Source organism: Ananas comosus, linkage group 22 (genome assembly GCF_001540865.1).
Source record: "Ananas comosus cultivar F153 linkage group 22, ASM154086v1, whole genome shotgun sequence".
Classification (NCBI taxonomy): Eukaryota; Viridiplantae; Streptophyta; class Magnoliopsida; order Poales; family Bromeliaceae; genus Ananas; species Ananas comosus.
In genome coordinates, this window is record NC_033642.1 from 8,243,499 (window position 1) to 8,266,806 (window position 23,308).

General features: G+C 35.4%; 3 protein-coding genes across 6 annotated transcripts; 1 reads left to right on the forward strand and 2 right to left on the reverse strand.

Moving 5' to 3' along the window:
* Positions 2,367-11,132, forward strand: LOC109727239 (protein DETOXIFICATION 45, chloroplastic-like). 3 transcript variants are annotated; one of them, XM_020257265.1, is made up of 15 exons: positions 2,367-2,520; positions 3,253-3,632; positions 4,143-4,282; positions 5,289-5,432; positions 5,538-5,701; positions 5,969-6,104; positions 6,622-6,718; positions 7,370-7,470; positions 7,760-7,923; positions 8,330-8,401; positions 8,515-8,631; positions 8,718-8,813; positions 8,956-9,077; positions 10,504-10,561; positions 10,701-11,132. In XM_020257265.1, exons 2-15 carry the CDS (start codon positions 3,316-3,318, stop codon positions 10,806-10,808), a joined length of 1,836 nt encoding a protein of 611 aa, XP_020112854.1. In that variant the 5' UTR covers positions 2,367-2,520; positions 3,253-3,315; the 3' UTR covers positions 10,809-11,132. The 3 variants fall into 3 exon arrangements, with proteins under 3 accessions (XP_020112854.1, XP_020112855.1, XP_020112856.1); XM_020257266.1 differs by lacking the exon at positions 2,367-2,520 and adding an exon at positions 2,886-3,138; XM_020257267.1 differs by lacking the exons at positions 2,367-2,520; positions 3,253-3,632 and having other exon boundaries at positions 4,152-4,282; positions 5,552-5,701.
* LOC109727241 lies at positions 11,818-16,370 on the reverse strand. Of its 2 annotated transcripts, none has more exons than XM_020257269.1 (13): positions 15,888-16,370; positions 15,351-15,408; positions 15,137-15,247; positions 14,862-14,999; positions 14,210-14,279; positions 14,072-14,127; positions 13,436-13,561; positions 13,050-13,189; positions 12,900-12,972; positions 12,742-12,816; positions 12,344-12,580; positions 12,180-12,256; positions 11,818-12,090 (listed from the first exon to the last, which is right to left on the reverse strand). In XM_020257269.1, the coding sequence occupies exons 1-12, from the start codon at positions 16,106-16,108 to the stop codon at positions 12,182-12,184; spliced, it is 1,380 nt and encodes a 459-aa protein (XP_020112858.1). In that variant the 5' UTR covers positions 16,109-16,370; the 3' UTR covers positions 11,818-12,090; positions 12,180-12,181. The 2 variants fall into 2 exon arrangements, with proteins under 2 accessions (XP_020112858.1, XP_020112857.1); XM_020257268.1 differs by having other exon boundaries at positions 12,344-12,625.
* On the reverse strand, positions 17,262-23,157 carry LOC109727125. Its single transcript, XM_020257023.1, has 4 exons — positions 23,066-23,157; positions 22,783-22,878; positions 18,324-18,850; positions 17,262-17,692 (listed from the first exon to the last, which is right to left on the reverse strand). The coding sequence occupies exons 1-4, from the start codon at positions 23,155-23,157 to the stop codon at positions 17,514-17,516; spliced, it is 894 nt and encodes a 297-aa protein (XP_020112612.1). The 3' UTR covers positions 17,262-17,513.

Below are 23,308 nucleotides of genomic sequence, written 5' to 3' on the forward strand. Positions count from 1 at the left end.
CATGGGCACGGCATACGGCGTCCTCGACAATGACCTCGCTACTACGTCCGCTCCAACCTCAAGCCCCGTAGGCACGCCACCCTCGCCCTCGCCGTCAACATCGGGTAAGTCAAACTCTAACACTAACCCCCAACCCTCCTCCCTCCATCTCGATTACTTAAATTTGTAATGTATAGTTATGGAAAGGGTATGTATCCCTCTTCTCTAATGGCTTCGGAGGACGAAAAGTATCCGCTAAGATATGGACTTGCCAAAAAAGGGTTGAAGCCACTGTGATACTTCACGAAATCGTCGGTGTTAGTAGATAATGTCCTAAATAATGGCACAAAAGGGTCCGATTTCTATAGAATAATTTTTTTTTCTTCTATAGTTTTTTTTATATTTCATTGTTTTTTATTAAATTATAATTCTATTCTAAAAATTTTAAAATATTTTTTATATTATTAAATTTAATCAAATATAATTATATCCACGTATCGCGCGAGTTCCTACCCTAATNTTCTATTCTAAAAATTTTAAAATATTTTTTATATTATTAAATTTAATCAAATATAATTATATCCACGTATCGCGCGAGTTCCTACCCTAATAATACATTATAATGTGCAAAAGTATTAAAGCTTGATATTTAATATATGAAGTTTCAAATTTAAAATCATTCTACTTTATAGTTTTAATTAAATTTATTTTAAAAAAAGAAAAAAAGAAAAAAAGAAAAAAAGACCATCCTGATGGGGGCGCATGCGGACGCAAGTGAATCCACCGTCCAACAGCCTGGCGTCGGACGATCACGTCCGTCCATCGTTCGAGTGCATCGATTGGCCGTGGAATAGTTGTGTAACACGTGATCGACATATCCGTACGTGGGCCCCTGGTCTTTTTTCCGGGCCACTCGTAAAAAATAAAAAAAAATCAAATCCCGGTCCACATCCGGTCTAAACCGGGTCCAAGTTTCTACCCTCCTCGAACCGGACCACGAAGGCCGAGAAAAAAAAACCCGTGGTTTTCGAGCACGTCGCCCTGACGCTGTGGTGTACTGTGAGGCCGACACGTGGATCCTTCCCCCCCTGTGGGACCCGCAAGTCAGTCTCACGAGCGCGAGATATAACGGTTCACCGGTTTAGAAATTTTAATAAAAACCGGGTTCAAACAACCGGGTTTGAGTTTCTACTCCTCCGAAGTGCTCTTTCCCACTGCTGTGGTAAACATTTTACAGGTACCCCCCTTAGTTATACATCAATCCTAACGCCACCCTCAATTATATTGTGCTTTTTAAATTTGAATCATTTTTATCGGCCAAACTTAAAAACAAAAATATTAAATTTAATTATTTGAACTCTTTTGGAGGTTATTTCTTAACATCTAAATTCCAAAGTTGCGAATTTGATGAAGAAAAGGTAGAAATATATTCTGAAATCGCTCCCTCAACTAATTTTTTTTATTTGAGACCCCCTTTAAACTTTTGAATTTTCTTGTTCAGTTTTTATATTTAGTTAAGTTGAAAATTTTATCAGATTTGGTTGAATTTCGGGAATCATCAATAAATTTAGCAAAATTTTTAAAGTTTCTGACTAAAACGACTTTTAGTGTGAGGAAATCAAATTAGGGAAAACTTTAAATAACCCCCCGTGGTTTCGCCCTTCTCACTTTAGTAACATTTGGTTTAAAGTGTATCAAGTTAGTACCCTGTGGTTTCGCACTTTCTCACTTTAGTATCCTTTGGTTTAAAGTGTATCAAATTAGTACTCTGTGATTTTTTCTTTTTTTTTTTGAGTAAACAAGGATAAACCCTATTTGGGTAACAACAAAGCGAACGAAACAAAAACAATCGCCGCTAGGGCGGAACCAGAACCCCTACAAATTGACCTGAGGTTAACAGATCTGCGTCATAAAAAGCCAAGAAAAGCAACAGAAAAACACACTTGAAACAGAGAACACACATGAAAAGGAACAGGTTAACAGATCTTTCTCCTTTGCTTTCCTTTTCTATTTTCCTTTTCATGTGATTATATTTTTATATCAAGTTGTATCCTGTGGTTTTATTTTTCTCTTTTTATTATTCATTTCGAGATTTTTTTTTCCGTTAAATCAATGGCAAAGTTAAAACTAAATGGTATTAAAATGAATATTCGATAAACCTATATAGGGTATCTGAAGTTTTTTTGTATATAATTTAACGAAATATCAAATCACAGGGTACTAAAGTGAGAAAGTACGAAACCACAGGATACTAACTTGATACACTTTAAACCATATGCTACTAAAGTGAGAAAGTGCGTAACCACAGGGGAGTATTTGAAGTTTTTCCATTCAAATTATTAACTGAAGAGGGACCGATTTCAAAATCTGCTATAGTCGAGGGGCCTCCATGCATTTTTTACCACTTCGTCTTCCACGTGAAACCCCCTCCGCATTATATTTATCCCCTCTCCAACACAAAAGGAGCCATGGACGAGTAGGGGAAGAGACGGAGAATGAGAATAAGTAGGTACATATTCCGAAGCGAATGAGCACACTAGGGTAAGCCACTTGAGAATCTCTCTCTCTTCTCTCTCATCTCTTCAATTCAACGATTTTTTCTTTTTTTTTTGGTCGATGTTTGATTTAGAATTTAGTATTTAGTGTTCCATGACCGTGAATTGCTAGTGTAGATTAATCATTTGTAATTATGCCTGTTTTTTGTAGTTGAAGATACAGTGCTGGTAATTTTCTTGTTATTTTGTGTCATTATTTGATCTTTTTTCTTTTGGTGTTTACAATCGATGTTGCTGCAGTGGCTTTTTTTTTTTTGGTGTTTCCAGCAATCAGAGTCAAAATTGTGAAGCATTTATTATTCTATGGATTATAATTTTGGGTGCGGTGCAAATTTTGTTCTCATTAATGAAGTGTTAATTTGTCGCATCATTTCTTAAACACTGATGGTGACAGGTGATCAGTCTCGTTCTTTTTCTGACACGAGTTATTTGCAAAAATCATGCACAATTTCTACAGATCCTGTCATTTTTCTTTTCTTTTCCGCTTCTCTCCTTTTCATTGTGATTGCTTTCATATACGATGGCCATCGCCGATGTAGGAAATCGAAGATACAACCGCTTTGATCCGTCTGAATAGATATAAATGGCTGATAAAGATCATGTTGTGAGCATCTAAATTTATAATGCTGTACTTGGCCTTAATCTGCGCAGGTATTATTAGAAAGCAGCAATTGAAGGAACTAGTTATCAAATTTAACTTTGTTTTGTATCCTCGCAGATTGCGAGTGGTAAGATGTTCTGCATCATCTGAAACTGTCTCAGCAATCAGGAATTTGTCAGAATGAACGCTGTGCAGAAACATGGGCTTGCTTCTGGATTGGCGGGAGGATATTGCAACGGAAAAGCGAAAAAAAGAGTTTACAATTGTTCCTCTCTACCCAGATGTTCAGTTGGAAGCAACAGTTTTAACATCTTGAACAATTCTCATCTGTCTCTGAATCACGCAAAGTTGCCATCTCTAACGACATGTAGAAAACGCACCATCTCTGTTGCCAACAGTCACTCGATTTCAGAGTATGGCGCGAGTCCAGATAACGCCGACGAAAGGTTCGATGGGAAAAAAGGGCATTCTCTCGATAGCGTTAAGGAGGCTATTGTGTAAGATCTGGAACTCTAATGTTCAATCTCTAACCAAAACTATTGTTATTTATCTATACATGCGCTAAACTGGCTCAGAACACTTTACACTAGCTCAAGGATTGCTCTGCCACTGCACAAGGTGAGACCATTGGCGTGGCACGACACGCCGGCACACCTTGGCACACAACCCATTTCATAGGGTTGGCATAGGCAGCATATGATTATCGGCACGAGAGGCATGAGTCCGTCGTGCCTGATCGTGTTGACTGGCACAACAATCCTTTGCGCGCAATACTGATGTATATATTCCTCCCAATATATGACAATCTATATAGGCATCATCTTGTTTTTGTGGAAACATTCGAGTCTCGCTTTGTTGTATATCTTTATGTACATTTATGAAGATATTAGAGCTTCAAATTAAAAGGTTTTCATGGTAACATAAGGTTATAATGACTATATATGTATATCTGTACGCACCTTACGAGTATTGTGTGAACTTTTCTCACTCGTTGTGATCACTTTCAGCAAGTTGGCAGTTGATCTTGGTGGACTGCATCCCGGAAGTGTTAGAAGTGAGCTTATACTTCTTGCTTTACCGGCTGTTATTGGGCAAGCTATTGATCCGTTGGGACAACTGATGGAAACTGCATACATTGGTAGATTAGGTATTTTCATTTCTGCTGCTGTCTCCTATTTTCCATTGCAGGGAACAGGATTTCTATAATCTGGCAAATTGAACTTATTCTGGCTCTATACAAATAATTTTATCTTGTTTATGTTTGGATTTTTTTTTTATACCAGTTTGTTTTTATGGCATGTGTGGACATGAGCGAGGCAGATGCATTTATATAAGAGTTTTATATAGCTTTTTACGTTTTGGATGAAATATCTTGCAATTTATACGAAGATCATCAAAGCTGCATTTGAGAGAAGTACTGCAATTTTCAGGCTCAGCTTTGCAGCTATAGAATCTTTGTAAACTATAGCTGAGCTTGGAACTGAGCTCATAAATTGGTGGTAGCCTGCAGCGTGCTGATTTCTTTAATGTATTATCACTGGGAACCATTTTTTGTGCCATTTTTCATGAAGATATTCAAGAAGAGGATTGATGAAAATGAATTTTCTGGCAACTATACCTTTATCCTTCATTTTTTTTGAGCTTACAAGACGGGATGGATTTCCTTTTTGTTCTGTGCACCAGGTTTAAGCTTGAAGGTTACCATAAGTCTCCATGGTTAGGACTACTGGTTTATATTTTGACACATGCAAGTTGTGTCCTAGATGTTCCTACAAATTTTGTAGTTTTAAAAAATAAGTATCTTTGATAGAATTAATTTTAAAAAGCTGAGTTCCGGTAGACATAGGTCTTGCAGCATAATTTCTGAGTCAGTGACAGCTCTCCTGAACATTACGTATAATTAGGTTGATGGTTGTCCGAAACTAGAAGTATTTTAATATTGTCTTAGTTCAAGCAGAACCTTGTTGAATGTTTTGTTGCTTTTGATGCTAGTCTCTAACAAAGCATGCATTTTATATCAATCCTTCCTCTTCACTTGAGTTATTTGTCTTTCACTTCTTCCTTGGTTGAACTGCCTTCTATTATTATTATTATTATTATTATTATTATTATTATTATTATTTGTAACTTCATTCTGGTTTGACTTTTTTAAGGTCCTTTGGAATTAGCTTCAGCTGGTGTTGCTGTCTCACTCTTCAACATTATATCAAAGATTTTTAACATTCCTCTGTTGAGTATCACAACTTCATTCGTTGCAGAAGACATTTCAAGAAATGCAACTGGGCAATCTATCTCAGGTAGCAATGTTACCATGATGTCAGATTAAACCCAATTTTTTCTGAAAAGTTGTGAGAATCTTTTCATGGCTGACTATTACGTATGGACCGTATTGAGTTCTCAAGATGAGAATTTTCAGGATGAGCTAATTACTGGTGCAATTGAAGAAAGGTTGAAACTACCATCTGTTTCTTCTGCCTTACTCTTAGCTTTTGGCATTGGCACAATCGAAGCCTTGGCTATGTTTTTTGGTTCAGGATTGTTTCTCAATATGATGGGTGTATCGCCAGTAAGTTCAAAGAATCCTTCATATTTTCCTTCTTTTATCTGTTTTGGAGTTTGAATTCACAGTAGCTTCTTCTCTTACCTTTCGGACATTACTTGGGAGGTGGCTGGTATCTGTGGATGGTAGTACAGATTGATATTTGAGAATTTTTATTTGTTATTGCTCATTTGTCCTAGGTTTTGTTTATAACTTTTTTGGTTAGTTTCAATCTCATCAATGTTATTTACCATTTAAGAGACTGCACTCTGCTGAAACTCAATTTTTGGACAGGCATCACCAATGCGTAGGCCATCCCAGCTGTTTTTGTCCTTAAGGGCCTTAGGTGCTCCTGCAGTTGTAGTTTCTTTGGCGGTTCAAGGTGTCTTCCGTGGTTTCAAGGATACGAAGACTCCCCTACTCTATATAGGTGAGTTTTAAAGTTATTGAAATATCATTTGTACTTCTTGAATTCTCAGGTGTGTTAGAATTATTAGTTTAAATACTCTCATATGCTCTACAACAATGGACAGTACAAAGAGACTTTTAAATGGAATTGTTCGTATGCATTATTGTTCGTATGCATTTTTTTTTTTTTTTCCGAGACATTTTTTGCACATACTACATCTACAAAGGACCATTTTTGATTCTCTAGAATATTCTGTTGTGGTATTTACCTTTCCTTGATATCTTACATTTGGGGCTTCTCTAATTAGATATTGTGAAGTCTGCAACTGTCCTGATTGTAACTTTTTCTTTTCGAGCACAACCAACTCAGTTGATGAGGATTTGGTAGGACTCCTACATGACTTATATTTGCTAAAACAGTACAGGAAGTCCCTAAAAAGATGTTGTGATTGTAGTATAGATTCATTATTTGTCCATTTCTTCCTTACAGGCGTATCTTAGGATAAGTAGTATTGCAATCATTTGGCATGTATATGCAGGCTTGGGCAATCTCTCAGCTATAGTTCTACTTCCTCTCCTCGTATATTCTCTCCGTCTTGGCATAACTGGAGCTGCTATTGCTACTGTTGCATCGCAGTACGTTTGGAATCGCTTACTTTTAGCATATCTTTCCATTAATAATTGGTTATTATAATTGTAGAATTTTACCATGATTTGTAGAGAGTTTTTATCTGGATGCTTAACGAAATGTCTGAGTGTTTTTTTTCCCCTCGAGTAGAAAGTGATGATTTCAATGCTCTGCAGCACTTTTTGATGTATAAAAACAATACCAACTACAAGAAACACAGGAATAACTCGTACAGGGAAGAAGCAACTCATTTGTGGCAAGAGGAATTATTCTTCTTGCGAGTTGTTCTACAGCCGTCAAAATTCCTAGTATAGCTTTTCCTAGCCTCTATAGGCGAAATTTCTTGAAGATGCGAATTTGTGATACTGATTAGACGATTTTTGGCAGCTCTTCTTTTATCATCTTAAACTTTCTAAAAAGGCTTCCCGATATTTAAGTTACTTTATTGTTAATTTGTCTTACCCTTGACGTATATGTTTTGGTATTTCGTTCATCTTACCAGTTAGTTAATATTTTCCTCTTTCGTTCAAGCTGCACAGTCACTTATTCTTTAATAATTTAACACATGTGATAAGCCTTGGCTTTTGTATGATATTAGGAGCTGATTATCAAATACTTTTCTCCATTGATATCCGCCTTTTGATTTGTGTACATTTCAGGTATATATGTACCTTCTTACTTATTTGGTCACTTAGTAAAAGAGCAGTTATTCTTCCTCCAAAGATTGAAGAGTTGGAATTTGGCGGATATATAAAATCTGGTCAGTGGCGAACTGACAGTACTTTGAAATGCTAAAGATCTGCAATTGTTATTTGTTACGCATTTTAATTTTACTTTCTGCTTGTGCAAATAGTGTTACCATTTACTTACAGAAAATAATTTACTTATGTAGCGCCGTGTATGTAACAATCTTTAATATCTTTTTCTTTTTCTCTCTTTTTTCTTCCCCTCTAGTGGTTATCCTGTAACATAGTCTGAGATTCCCAATAATAGTTCTTTAATAATGCTTTCTCTTAGCTAACTTTCTGTTGGACCATTGAAACTTTTAGGGGCCTTGCTGTTAGGGAGAACTCTTTCAATACTAATAACTCTGACACTCGGCACATCAATGGCTGCTCGACAAGGCCCACTGGCTATGGCTGCTCACCAAATTTGTATGCAAGTGTGGTTGGCTGTATCTTTACTTTCAGATGCATTGGCTGTTTCTGCTCAGGTGCGCTGCTTATCAATTTTAAATATGTTTCTCCTCTATTAAACTACGGCATTTGATATAACTATGTACTAGAGAAGAACATATTATTGCCTGCACCTGGTTCATCACATTAGCCCAATGCACCATGGCAAGAGTAGGGAGGATCATTTATAATATAATTTTCCTGTTGAAAAGTAGTAGACCATCTATAATATTAAGATTAAAGGTGTTTAAACAACAGATTGAAGTTACATGTACACCATCTCTACAACACAAACTTTAGGTGGTGGAAAAAGCACATATTTCCATTGGTGGATGTTTTCTTTGTAATCTCTCTAAATCGGTGCACGCTGATCAATATTTTCATTTATTGTCTTTTCTTTAAATTATTTTCTGCTTAATATTAACTCTGACTGCTCATCTTTAGGCATTAATCGCAAGCTCTTTTGCCAAATTTGACTACAAAAGAGTGAAGGAGACTACGTACTTAGTCTTGCAGGTGATTATTCTTTTTACCAATTCTTGTACATTGAACTTTATTATGCATCGATCATGAGCATCTAACTTAATGGTATATTAAGAAGGAAAGTTAACAGTTACTTTCTTTTGCAGACAGGATTGGTCAGCGGTATAGTTTTAGCTGTTGGCATGTGTGCAACTTTTGGCAGTCTCGCAAAATTATTCACTAATGATCCTGAAGTTTTACAGATTGTTAACACCGGCGTGCTGGTATATATATTTTTCTCATCGGATTTCGTTTACTTAAGCATATTTTGGCCTCCTCTTGAATTCTTTTTCCTTCTTATGAACTACAGTTTGTCTGTGCCAGTCAACCAATTAATACTCTTGCTTTTATTGCCGATGGTCTCCATTATGGTGTCTCAGATTTCTCCTACGTAGGTTGGTCTACGGTATGTATCACTTTTTTGTTGCTAATATTGTACAGCATTTTTTCTCTTTTCTTTAGTGCTGTTTACTGCTTTATATATAATATATTTATGTATTTTTATTTATTTATTTTAATTTGTATTTGGTGTGGTTCTCAATGAATAGATGGTGGTTGGAGCAATATCTTCCCTAGTTTTGCTTGTTGCTCCATCTATATTTGGCCTTGCGGGTGTTTGGGCGGGCTTGACTCTCCTCATGGGCTTGCGCATGGTTGCGGGAATTTTGAGGTAAATAGTTGGCGCACTATTATAATAATCAATGGTTCCTTATATTGAATTCTCTTATTTGTTCCATTTAATTCATCTTTTTATATGGCATAATGATAATGATTGTTAAAGAATATGATACAAGCGTTGTTCCTCAAAAGCTAAATCATAACCGTTGTTCTCTAAAAACTAAAGTTATCAAAGAACATTATTTTTAATATTTATATTCAACAACTGACCGTCCCTAGTGCAAGTGGCAAAGGACTTGGTGGTTGGTATCCGAGACTCAAGTTCGAATCCTAGTTGATTTCACATTTCCAGCTAAGTTCATTTCTAAATAAAATAAACGAAGTGGGTAGCATGCTACCTTTCTCTCAAAAAAAAAAAAAAAAAAAAATCTATATTCAACAATGATAACATCCAAGTATGAATATAATAGAGCAACGTGTCGTACAAGGATATACTCAAGCTGTTACCCAAGAAATTGATCTTTAGTAGGAAGTAACACCCCCCGCATGCGTGCGTGATGGATTTGAAAAGCATGTAAAATTGACAGATGAGGTAAGAGATGGAGATTTAACTCCATCATAATATGATGCAGGAATTTAACTCATTAAACATTGAAGATAGGAACCGAACCTATGACCTCATAGAATGAAGGGGCTGGAATTAGTTCTGATACTATGCAATCCAAAAAATAAATTTAGTAGGAAATTAGTCCAGGATATATTTAACACCCCCACTCACATGCATAATGGATTTGAAAGATAAGTTGAATTGGCAGGTGAGATAAGAGATGAGGATTTAACCCAATAGAATATATTGCAGGAATTTAATCCGTTAAATGTTGTAGGCGGAGATCGATCGAACCAACAACGGCATTTTTTCCTCCTTTCCCAAACAAAGGAAGCCCAAACCATATGAGAGACTTGCATTTACAAGAGAAAACAATCCTAAAACCGTGTTTTCAGATTAGTTGAAGCTTGAGTTAGCATAATTAAGCCTTGGTTCAAGCTTATCTACTTATGGAGTATAAGCTCAAGCTCAAGCTCAAGCTTGTTTTCAGTTACAAAACGGCAAATAAACTTGATTATCATAAATTTGGTTTCACGTATTCACCTTATTTCATCCAAAAGGATATTCCTATAAAAATATGTTTTTATTTTTCGAATGTGCTAGCTATTCTGAGTTTGTTATAACCATTTATACTTTCAAGGAAGAACAAGGTTTGGTTTGTAGCAAGCCTTTTTTGGGGAAAGTTAGATGACCATTTTGTTGGACATAAATGACCTGAGAATTTCCAATTAAAGTATGAATTTAGAACTGGTTTTCGACTGTTATAATTGTTACAATTGATGTTCCCATTTTTTGTGGGATTTTTTATCCCCCCTCAAGTAAACTCCACTTTGATCCAACTGAATTCGACTTTGATCTGTTTTTTTCTTAGATTGTGCTGGAAATCAGGTCCGTGGTGGTTTCTGCACCAGGAAGTTCCGACATACGAGGTTTGTTAAACATTATTTGATACCTATGCTCGATAATAATATCCATTTCAATATGTACGTTTGTACCCCTCTTTTCCTACTGTATCCAATACAAATGTACTAATGTCATTTCGCATTCGCCATGTATTCGTACACCCAGCCCATACCAACTTCAGATTCCATGTTGCAAATAGATGCCGAGTGGGAATCCAAGGTTGAATTGCAGCCTGAAAAGGTGGACTACACTTACGCAATCACTACTGAATGAAACCAAATGCTACCTCAGGTGAATTGAAACAGAGAGATAGAGAGATAGTATTCTTTTGTCGAAGAGTTCGATTACCCGAAGTATAATTCGGAATACATTTGAACTTGTAATAACTGGTTTAGTTCGGGACCACGGTATCACCTGTACAGGGATATTGTTTTGATTTTTTATTCTTTTTGCTTCTTTATTGAAGTTCCATTTTTCTTTTCTTTTTTTTGTTTCAGGAAGATAATTGTGTTGTTTCTTGAATCAAATGTTACTCTCATGTGTTACAGTTGTATGTTTTGTTGGAACAAGAAAATAGAACAAAACTCTATCGGTCTAGCATTTGATTCCGATTAATACTCAGGCATAAGGATCTTGATGAATTAGTTTAAGTTTTTTTTAATACATTAGAATCACTTTTAACTTAACATTACTAAACATATAATGCCTGTGGTTTCTAAAGCTTGTAATCAATCAAACTTCTAGATATAGTTCTATAATCCTATTTTACGAGCTATAAGATGTAGTATTTTTTTCGAATAGTACTGTTAGAAGAAGCATTATAATATTAAGTGTACTAAGGTGGAATTTTTTTTATTTTTGTAGGAAATCTCATTTATGCTTCTCGCTATGCCAGCGAGAAATAGAAGTTCAACCAAATAGGCTCCGAAACATAAATGTGGCAGTTTTTTTTTGGGAATAAATGGCGCTAACGGCAAGTCAACCGCTGATTGGGGCGTAATGCTATGCATAATAACAGTCATATGTACATAACTAATGTTTGCAATCTACACAATGTCGCATTTAGTGTCTCTTATACTTCACATCCATAACACTTTCGAGAATCAGTAGTCAATAGTTTGGTATAGAAAGTCTAAAGCTTATACTGTAGGGGTAAGTTGGAATAAACATCGAAGCCTCTGCTTGCGAAATGAAAACATACGGAGCGGAGGTACATCAAGAAAAAATTGCTTGTGCTTTCTCATATAGCTAGAGCTCTTTTCAGCCAGCTTATAAATTTGGATTTTGATCGAAAAGGGAATGGAATTAACTATTACTCATTGTGATCAAGAGATTGATACATGGCCACAGTTTTCAATTACAAACATTTGCAAAGAGCCCCAATTGTTGGGGTTCCAAGAAACATATTTCACAGCAAAGGCAACAAGAGAAATCACATTCTTTCATGCATCATTAAGTCCACTACTCTACAATCGCAAAAGGAAATAAGTGTGACTCACATGTCGTCAGCACCAAACATAAGCTGGATATTCCGCCGTGGTCCACTCATCCGAACCTGTTATTATCACAGCGACAACAAATAAGCCTGTAGGTTTCCAATTAACGAGATCAAAAATCAAAATAGGGTTTCCGAGAAGCCCTTACTCTTAGAAGTAATCGTATCGAAACTGTTCCTGTTTTCTATGATCTTGCTTTTGTGGGGTAAAAAGACTAGTGAGTTGCTGCAGAAAAACAGTGAAGTGATGACTTTCTTTTCCACCAAAATTCTGTTGGCTTAATTACAATCAGACTAAGCTGCTTGTGTTTGCCTGTCTGTTTTTGGTCTTTGATATCCTCGAACAAAACATGAACATTAACAGAATAGTCGATAGCATAAAAAGCCTAAAATAAGTTCTTAATTCTCGCATCCCAAGTTCAAGCACTTCCATCCTCATCCTTCCCCTGTTATCTTCCATAAATCTTGGATCTATTGCGCCGTTTAGAGCCCTCTCGTCCGATAAGGTTGAGACACGCAATCGGGCATCATTAAGCTTGTCGGGTCCTTCCTGAAAAAGCGTAAGAAATGCCATGCACCATTTGTTGATTACACTCTGTTTCACCAAAATAAACAGTGATTAGGTAGTCTTTATAATTTAAGTAACACGATAAGTCTTTATAATTTAAGTAACACGATAAGGAACTTGCACAATTAAAGGTTTCCACATACATCAAATGTGATTTTATCAACCGGATTGAACATTCTGAAGCAGTCTTTGGAAGAGGCCGATAGGTTCCCATATATCTACACTTCGAAATAATGTAGCTCGATTTACTTTGAATTGCCAACAAACAATTGGTAAATTGAGAAATAACCAGATAACTAACCTCAAAGGTGAAAGACATCGGCACTTTTGCAACATCGTGCATGTAATCAGTAGTTGTTCCATGTGCAAAATACCTGAAAATTAATATCAATATGTCATTAGATGGTTTTGATTGATTAGCGACCGTGAAGTTGGTTTTTGTTGAACAAACCCGACAGAGCCCCCGCCTGACCCAACCAAGCACTTGTCTTGAAAGTGGCGATGGTTCAGATCTTCCAATATTGATCTCATTAAACGCCCGGCCACACCACTGGGGGTTGTATTCTTGTGATCATATGGCATAAACAGAGCCTATGTCAAAAATGAAGCTGAGGTTAGTGGGAACAGCAAACAATCAGATGGTTGCATGGAGATCAACAGCTCAATAACAGAGGAATGAGGATTCTAAGAGTTTATTATTTACAAGAGCGCTTTTTTCTAATTTTTATGGGGTTTTTAACAGTGACTACTCCTAGTGCAGTCTAAGCCTATTTGTAGACCAAAGACTAGCACACTGCTTTGTTAAAAAGAAAGATATATGAGAATGGCATGACCTACCTCCATTCCAGAGTGAACATTCACCCAAATATGTGGATCAAATGATAAAGAGAGCTTTCGCATAATTTCAGCCTCAGGCTCACTGAATGGAGCTGTTCCAGGATTTTCCTCATATGGGTCGTAGTCCTAGAAAAACAAAAATCATATATCATATTCAAATACTTGGGTATATACGGCACAAGATCGCCAAAGTAATAGCAAATTTACCTAGTTTCTATAAATCTGCCATGTCGCCATAAAAAGAAGGTTACAAAACATGCAGACCAAAAATTTGGCAGTAGAGACACCATTCTCATCAAAGACAAGGTCTCCTTAAAAGTCGGTCATTAATCTAGCTACTAAATCTGCAGTGTATATGCCAAGGTTGAAGCATGGTATAACGTTGTAGCTGTGTAGTAATTGATAACAAACAGAAATTATACTCATTCCTAATAACTTTAGTTAGATCCTTAAGTTGAATAGTATGAAGTGTTTTTCACTCGTACCATGTCTTCACATTCATCCTTCATGAATCCACAATATTCAAAATCAATAGAAGGGAAAATCATTGGAACTGTAAACAGATCAGAAAAAAGCGAGCTAGGTTGCAAGTTTCACAAATTGCAGGCTCCTATACAAAGATAATAATAAACCAACCTTCTCTTTTTTGCCCCAGTCAACGCTCCAATTTCTATTTAGATCAACTCCTCTACCTGCAAAAGACCAGAACCTTTCAACAACCAATAGATAAAATACAATAAACTTAAGAACTCACGCCGAAATTAACTGTATTACCATTTCTCCTCTCACAAAGATCCCCTGCTTCCACAAGTTTGCGACCATTTAAATTTTCCATTGGCACAACCTACCAGATCAAACACATGTTATACAAATGTACATAGTACTACGAAGTATAATTCCTCGTTTCCTATTAAACAAAAATGGAAAAAAAAAACCAGTTGAAATCGCTGCAGTGTAGATTAATATACAAATAATCATACAATGCAATTATCAAAACATAATATGGAAACATAACGCCAAGAAACGTTACACTCTCACCAAACAAAAGCTATATGGTTGTATATGATGCACAATATATGATAGCTAATGCTTTTACACTCAAATAGGTCAAATCATGAGACTGCAAAAATTGTACAAAAGGGAGAGGAAGGGCCGTGCACTAATATGGTTAGATTGTTTCACCGGTCATAGCTGCAAGTTGTAGAATCCCATTACTTAGGGGATAGAGGGAAAGAAAAAAGAGTCCGTTTTTTGATGTATGTCCTGTAGAAAAAAGTCTGTTTCTAAGTATGATGCCAAATCAGACTCACTTGCCAAACACTAAAAGGAGAAAAAAAGAATGAAAGTTACTGCATTTTCAAAACGCGAAGAGTTCAGCCAATATATCTATCAAAGTATAAAACTGCGTTACTTGCTTTAGAACTACCTTTATCACAAGATTATCCAACATATTCTGAAAAGTTGTCGGCTCCGTTCCAGGTATAATGTGCTCTTCAGTCAAAACAGACAAGAGACGGAAGGCAACTTCAGAAGTAATAAGTTCTCTCCCATGCTGTCCAAAGCTCTAAAAGACAAGGAATCATCTGTCAAAAATGCATGTTATTAACTTAGTTTGCTATCGAAGTCTTCTAACATATACTAATTTAGCTTTTGGTTGATTCACAATTTCTTCTAGAAATAGAGAAATTCTACAAAACTCACCATAAGGATCCGGAACTTCACTTTATCACTTATATGCTTCTTCACACGGTTGTACGTAACCACTACTACCTCAGCGAGATAGCCTTTACTCCCTGCTCTCACGGACTCCATCTATTATATATTATTCAAAAACCGGACAAAACCACATTTAAGATGGAGAATGAATGACTGAGGAAGCAAGCATCAACACTATATACTACGCCGAACCACTTACATTCAAACTATCCGAATGCCGCGCGACCAAGGCCTTGATCTCATGCAACAAAACATCGCTGAGAGAGTTTCACAATAAAACAGTAAGTACATCTCCGGTAACGAACTTGACATGTTCATTATGGTAACATTTTGACTAAGTATAGCAAGAAAAATGCAAACAAAGTAAGGAACACTAAACTCCCTAAAAAGAATTCTACTGATCTAGTCGAAAAGGAGCAACTATCGGTATCCTTTAGATACGAAAAGGATTACCATAAGTTATTCTTCGTTAATCAGATCCAGATTCATACGAATTCAGTAATCTATAACCAGTTAAACCCTAGAATTAATGCTAAAAGCAACAAGTACTACAATAAGCACTAAAATTATGTTAGTAAAAAAGCAGGAAAGGATCGATTACGCGAGGTATGCAACTAAATAATCCAAATCAAACACGCGTACTCAAAATTCAGAGGAGAATGCGATGGAGATGCTAAGAAGAACCATAGCATGGGATTAATTGGGGAGAAATTAGAAGAGAAATTGAGCGGCTTACCTCGATCGATAGAGATCGCGAGGGATCGGAGTGATGGAAGTGTCGTCGTCGGAGGAGGAGGAGTCGGCGCCGCACACGAAGCTCGGGCTCCGCACGAAGGCGACGAAGAGGAGGAAGGAGAGGAGTGGGAGAGGGAGGAGAAGCGCCCCCATTGACGAAGAGGCGAAGGTAGAGCGAAGAAGAAGAAGCTCTCTCTCTCTCTCTCTCTCTCTCTCTCTCATTATGAATCTACGCCCTCTGTGTGCTTTGGGAAATTTATAAACAGGCCCCTGACTTTTAAAGAAATTGAGTGAACTCCTTAACTTTTGGATAAACTTCCAATACCCCCTGTGGATTCACACTTTATCACTTTAGTAAACTGTTGTTTAAAGTGTACCCAGTTAGCCCATGTGATTTTGCACTTTTTCACTTTAGTACCATATGGTTTAAAGTGTATCATATTAGTACATGTGGTTTCATTTTTCTCTTTATATTATTAATTTCACTAATTTTTTTCATTAAATCAATGACAACGTTAAAATTAAAGGGTACTAAAGTGAATATTCGATAAAGCTAGATAGGATATCTGAAGTTTTTTTATATATAATTTAACGAAATATTAACGGAGGAAAAAAAATCAGTGACAAAATTAAAATTAAAGGTACTAAAATAAATATTCAATAAATCTAGGTAGGGTATCTGAAGTTTTTTATATATAATTTAACGAAATATTAACAGAGGAGCCGACGAAAAGGAAAAAAAATGAAACCAAAGGGTACTAATTGATGCACTTTAAACCACAGAGTACTAAAATGAGAAAGCGCAAAACCACGGGGTACTAAATAATACACTTTAAACCGCAGAGTACTAGAGTAAAAAAATTGCGAAACCACATGGTGGTATTTGAAGTTTTCTTAACTTTTTTCTTTATCTTTCTATATAAATTTTTAAATTTTAATAAAATTTAGAAATATTTTGAGCTAGGTTTTATCACATTTTCATTATAGTTTTATCCTTGTAATTTGATATGTTTACGAAGTATATAATAATAAATTATTGAATAGAGAAATACAGTATTATAATATATTAGTATTACATGGTATTAAAAAAGAGATATGTTATGTATAAGAAATGGATTAAAGCTAAATACCGTGATGGTGTATATTTAATTCTTTTCAAAAAAAATGTATATAGTATTATTTAAGAAATAATTAAAATGAGAAAGCGCGAAACTACAAAAATAGTAGTTGAAGTTTACCCAAAAATCGAAAGCAAGCGTATACAAACATTACATTCTCACATCCAAATTTCTCCATGTTTGTTTTAAAAAAAGAAAAAAACAAAATTATGCATTTTCAAATATACCTGCCTTTATAGCTTGGGAAAGTTTTAAAATAATTTAAAAAGCTTTTAATTTTTCTTTTTCTGATGTTACAAAATTACAAGAACAGCTGCCACCAAAAAAACATTATAACGTATAAATTTGAAAATACCGTAGCATATTTTGCGTCTTTCAAAGTATATGAATGAGTATTTTTAGTCACCGCAATACCAAACTAGGCTCGTCTTTTTTTTTGTACAAATATAAAAGTAAGTAGTCTTAGTCATTTTAGTACTAAAATAGGCTCAACAAAAGCAAAATAACTCTCATTCCTTTTTCATATCCTTATCCTTGGACTCATCATCTTTGTAGTGAGCTGAGTAATGTGTCTTGAGAGCCCAAGGGAGGTAAATGGGGAGCAAGAACCCGAACAGGTTGAACGCCCAAAACACCAAATTCGCCGATGCTAAAACCCGACCCGCTAAAACCTGCAGCGTTGACACTCCTGTCGAATATAAAATAATAAAATATCGTTCTTTGGTAGCTTAAATTTTTATTTTTAAATTTCGTTTGATTTCGAAATAAATTGAGAACAATGAAAGTTATTCTATCGTGGCATATTAAAGTGAGTTTACAGACGAATGAAGGGTCAAATGCATTCATGTTCCTGAAAACATAGTGAATTATAAATATGTTTTTATAAATTTTAATTTTTATATATTATTTTTGTAAAAATTTTAATATTTTCAAATATATCTCTCTGATTTGTTACGTTATAGAACTGTTTATATTTTAATTGAAATGTCAATTTTGTCATAAATATGCTCCTCTAAAAAATACAGCAATATAATATTAGAGGGGCAAAATTATCAAATTATCTCATAAATTAATGAGATATTTAATCTATGGTTAATTAAAATTTTCAAACGAATTCTAATAACAGAAATATATTTAAAAATATTAAAATTTTTACAGAAATAATATATGAAAATTAAATTTTGTACGAATATTTATAGAAATCTGTATGAAATTAACTCATGAATTGAAAGAACAACGAGGTAGGAAAACATGGATGAATGAAAGAACGACGTGATAGGAAACAATAAGATTTTAGCGACAAACAGTTGTTTTCGCACCTGGGCCGTCGGCGGCCCTGGCGGCCTCGCGGCGGACCCAGTCGGCGAGTGCGAACATGCGGCGCGAGTTGTAGGCGATGGGCACGGCGGCGAAGGCGGGGAGGGAGAAGCCGCTGGCGGCGGCGGCGCCCTCGAGGAAGAGCTGCGCGGCGAGGAGGAAGAGGTGCGGCGCGGCGGCGGCGAGGGCGCCGTTGTCATCGTCGTCGGAGGAGAGGAGGAGGCCGTGGGCGATGTAGGCCATGGGGAGGACGAGGCCGAGGAGGGAGGCGACGGCGACGTAGACGGAGAAGATGGGTTTGTTGCGGGTGAAGCTCGGGGGAGGGGAGGGGGAGGTGGCGGTGGCGGTGGTGGTGGGGGGGAAGGAGGAGGGAGGAGAGAGGAAGAGGTAGGGAGAAGGAGGCGAAGGCGAGGACGGGGAAGGGGACGGCGAGGAAGCGGCGAGAGCCGCGACGATGGCGAGCGCGAAGAAATGAAGGACAGGTGCGGCGGCGACGGAGGCGGAGACGCCGGAGCCGGCGCTGTATCGCCTGCATTGTTTTTTTTTTTTTTTTTTTTTTTTTTTTTTTTTTTTTTTTTGGAAGTTGGAAGTTGAATGAGAGTATGAGAGAAGAGAGATGATGGAAATACTGTTTTATTTAGTTTTTTTGTTTTGATTTTTTTTTGGAGGAAAAGATAAGAAACGGTTGAAGGAGAACATCCCGGGAGGGATGGAAAGGAATCCTAATTGATGGAACTTTCGCTCTTATTCATCTTCCATAAATAAAAAATAAAATAAAAAAATGAAAAAGTTCGGCTATTATATTTTTATATATATATATTTTTTTTGCACTCATAAATTTTCGATCGTTGGAACAATCCTTTTAATTATTTTTATCCGTTAGATTATACTATTCAATTAACCCCCCACCCAACCTAGAAGTCTATTATTATTCTAATAGGAGATCACTATTATCCTGACCATATATTTTTTTATTTAATGGTAAAAAATTTATAAGTATAAAAAAGTCTATACTTATAAGTGTATAGCATCCCTAGCCAAAATAATATATTTTGAATAATAGAAAGTTCAAAAAATTTAAAAATATTTTTAATGTTTTTACACTACAAAATTATGTTTATTATGTGTCGATGAGAGAAGTGGATAATATATATATATATATATATATATATATATATATATAAAGTCCGGCTACTATACTATCGATAGTACCAAGCACTTGGTACTATTGAGTTTCTACCATTATATCTACCCTTTGATCATTTTCAGCCGTTAGATTATACTATTAAATCAACTATCTACTCAATCCTAGAGGACCACTATCAATTTAACCGAGGACCACTATCATCCTAACCGTACATCCTTTTATTCAACGGCCGAAAACTCAATAGTACCAAAGGCTTGGTACTATTGATAATATAGTAGCATTATACATATATATATATAGAGTGAGGCTACTATGCTATCGGAAGCACGGAGCCTTCCGTGCTTCCAGTTCGTTTTCGATGTTGCGACTTTCAAATCGTCAATCGGCTCCATTAAACTTGATCTAGAGTATTTGAAGTACCTAGAAAATAAATTTTATGATTTTACGATATCATTTGCCTAGTGAACGAAGGGGCTCAAAATCAACGGCTGAAAATAAAAATCTTACAAAATGTAATAATATGACATTAAAATTTTAAATCAAAGATATTGATCTTGTTTTATATAGTATAAAGAATTTTCTATCAAAATTTCACGTGATTTGGATATTTCTACACCGTTAAACTTGCAAACGGCTCACTACGGCCATTGAAATTTCTTGATTTTGAGCCCATTCGATCACTAGGCAAATGATATCGAAAAATAATAAAATTTATTTTCTAGGTACTCCAAATACTCTAGATCAAGTTTAACGGAGCCGATCGACGATTCGAAAGTCGGCGCAATCGAAAACGAAGTGTGCACGGAAGGCTCGTGACTTCCGATAGTATAGTAGCCTCACTCTATATATATATAATATATATATATATATATACATAATAATATTATATATATAGTAAGGATCATATAGGACATTTCAATTTATGCTGCCATGCGAGTAGGGTGTAAAGAGCCGAACAGCACGAGTTGGATTGGCTCGTGTCGGCTCGTTTAATAAACGAGGCCGAACACGAGCTGGCTCGTTAAAGTATCGAGCCAAAAAATTTCAGCTCGTAGTTCGGCCTCGTTGATAAATCGAGCGACACGTACGAGCTTGCTAACTCAATATAAAAAGCTTAGATTGGAAATATATATAAAAAATAAATTTATCCAGCTAGATTTGATCTACGATAGCTTAAATTTTACATATAAATGATTTTTTTTATATTGCAGCTCGCCTTTAAATTTTATTTGCTAAAATTAAAAAAAAAATATATATTAAATATATAAATATAAATAAATAATTATTAAATGTAAATATATGTATTCGAGTTGTTATCGATCCGACACAGAGTGAGCCTGACCAATATCTCTTTCAGGCTGCGTTATATAAATGAGCCCAGAAAATCGCTCGTTGTTCGACTCGTTTACGGAAACGAGCGATTTGAATTCCGAGCTCATTTCGATTGACACGAGCTGACGCTCGACAGAACAGCGAGCTCTGATTGCCACCCCTACATGCGATAGATACATTTGTTCAATGTTTAACATAAGAAAGGTTTTTTATTTATACGTGTTGTAACTTAAAATTATGTTATCTCTTAACTTAAAAGCAGGGCAGGTCCTTGATTTTTAACAACAATTTTAAAACAAGTTTTAAACTTTATACTTAAATAACAGCCCGCATATGCTTTGAATGAAAGTTGAGAGAAGACTACGTAGCATCTCGTCTTAACTTTAATTTAATAACAAATATACATAACCAGTCCGTTAACCACTGTGACGTAGTGCATCTGATCTAAACTATTGTCCAAAAACTTAAATAATGATTATTAATAGTATTATTTTTTGTCTTTTTTTCGTTCTTATGAGACCCAATTGCCTCATATTGTAGCCGCACTAGTTTATATCTTTTATTGAATAAAAGAAACGTAGCATGCTAGCCTCATATCCAAAAGAAACAGGTACTAAATCTTCTAGTGTCTTATATTCTCACTCATAATATCTTGTTCATATGACGACAGGTCCTAAGCGAAGTTTTTTGTTCCATTGCACGTAGGTGTCTATAGATAAGAGTTCGTTAACGGTCACTTTAGTCGGGCATATAAGAGAGTTAGTGAAATTACCCACCCCCCCACCCACCTAGGTTGGAGAGGAAATATAGGTGAAATTAGTTTGAAGCAATAAGCTCTAGATGCAGGCAATAATTAATGACTAGGGGTGTTTGCCTAGCTTTTAAAAAGGTTTTTGGATGAAAAGTGAATTAGCTCCAATAGAGCGTTTGCAACTATTCACAATCGTGATTCTGCTTTTTAGAATCAGAAAACTGATTTTGAAGGCAGAATCAGGAATAAAATAAATTACTTCTTGAAAATCCATTCTGATTTAGACTCAAACTTCAATTTCTATTTTAATTTAAATTTTATTTCAGATTTCATTTTTGAATTTTAAATTTTTAATGAAAAATAAGATTTCAAACTTAAATTTTAAAGTCTTAATTTTCTAAATTTCAAATCTCAAATTTTAGATTTTAAAATTTAAATTTCAAATTTCAAATTTAAGATAAACTTAAAAAATTTGACATTTTAGATTCTTAAAATTTAAATTTAAAAATAAAATTTTAAATATGAAATTATAATTTTAATCTTCAAATTAATCAATTCAAATCTTTAGAATTTGTAAATTTAAAAAATATTTTTAATATATTATTTTTCATATTTAATTTCATAATATTTAATTTAAAATTTAAGTTTGAATTTTATTTTTAAATTTTAAATTTTCATTTACTTTTAAATTTAATATTTTTAATTTTAAAATTTTATAATTATTTTTAAATTTTAAAATTTTAAAATTTTAAATTATTTTTTATATAAAAATATACAAATTTTAGAATTTTGTAAAATTTTGACATTTAAAAATTTTAATTCTTAATTCAATTTAAATTTAGATTTTAAATTCATTTTAAAATAAATTTAATAAATACTAATATAAAACACGAAAAAAATTTGCGATTTAACAGTTTTTTCAAAATACTTCAGAAAAAGTATTTTTTATCTAAACTCAGCCAAACGTTCAAAAGCTTCTTAACCAAAACACTTCTCTCACTAAATCACTTTTTTCGAAATCAATTTTCAGAAGCTAGGCGCAAACGGGCCCTAACTCCTAATGAGGAGGCGCAGTCGTAGCCGCAGTTATCTTCCAATCAGCACACACTTAACACTCGATCAGCCACAAAAAAAAAAAGTTAGTGAAATAAGAAATCAAAATTTGAAAACCTATATTAAATTAAAGGTCTTCCTAACTTCAATTAATAGATGATGAAACCAAACACATTACTTGTCCGCCCACGGATTAACACTTTCCCGGGGCGCGGACCAATCCGCCCGATACAAACGGAATTCTCCTGCTGTATACGAATCGATAAGCTGTAGCCTATAAAACAAACACTACTCACGAACAGTAGTAGAGGCTGCTAGGAAAAAGTAAGCTAAATCAAACTCCGAGTTTCATATACATAGTCAGATCCAAAATACAAACTACCCGGCACTGCGAGTTAATCTCCTATGTAATAAATCAAACAAAACATCTACATGGCAGTAGGGGCACCTCTAGCTCACACGTTCGGTAGGGCTTAACTCGCGACGCCCTTGCCTCGATCCTGATCCGCGGACCAGGTGTGCGCGCCGGAACCTGTGCTTCTTGCAAAAACATAGGTAACAACTGGGCGTGAGACTACTGAAAAACAATGTAAGTCCTCAGTGGGCGTACCGCCACAACAACATCGTCCAACCACCAAAGTTACAGAAGAGCAAGAGTAGTCAGAATACAGCAGGAAATAACATCTACCGTTATTGATTCCTTA

Coding starts and splice junctions, on each gene's coding strand:
- LOC109727125 (XM_020257023.1), bottom strand. CDS start 23,157: ATGTTTTTGCAAGAAGCACAGGTTCCGGCGCGCACACCTGGTCCGCGG. Junction 22,879..23,065: donor CGAGTTAAGCCCTACCGAAC/GTGTGAGCTAGA, acceptor TTTGTTTTATAG/GCTACAGCTTATCGATTCGT. Junction 17,693..18,323: donor CAGGGCCGCCGACGGCCCAG/GTGCGAAAACAA, acceptor TATATTCGACAG/GAGTGTCAACGCTGCAGGTT.
- LOC109727239 (XM_020257265.1), top strand. CDS start 3,316: ATGAACGCTGTGCAGAAACATGGGCTTGCTTCTGGATTGGCGGGAGGA. Junction 5,433..5,537: donor AACTGGGCAATCTATCTCAG/GTAGCAATGTTA, acceptor TGAGTTCTCAAG/ATGAGAATTTTCAGGATGAG. Junction 8,402..8,514: donor CTACGTACTTAGTCTTGCAG/GTGATTATTCTT, acceptor TTTCTTTTGCAG/ACAGGATTGGTCAGCGGTAT.
- LOC109727241 (XM_020257268.1), bottom strand. CDS start 16,108: ATGAGAGAGAGAGAGAGAGAGAGAGAGAGAGAGCTTCTTCTTCTTCGC. Junction 14,280..14,861: donor TGGATAATCTTGTGATAAAG/GTAGTTCTAAAG, acceptor TTGATCTGGTAG/GTTGTGCCAATGGAAAATTT. Junction 12,973..13,049: donor TCAGGCGGGGGCTCTGTCGG/GTTTGTTCAACA, acceptor ATTAATTTTCAG/GTATTTTGCACATGGAACAA.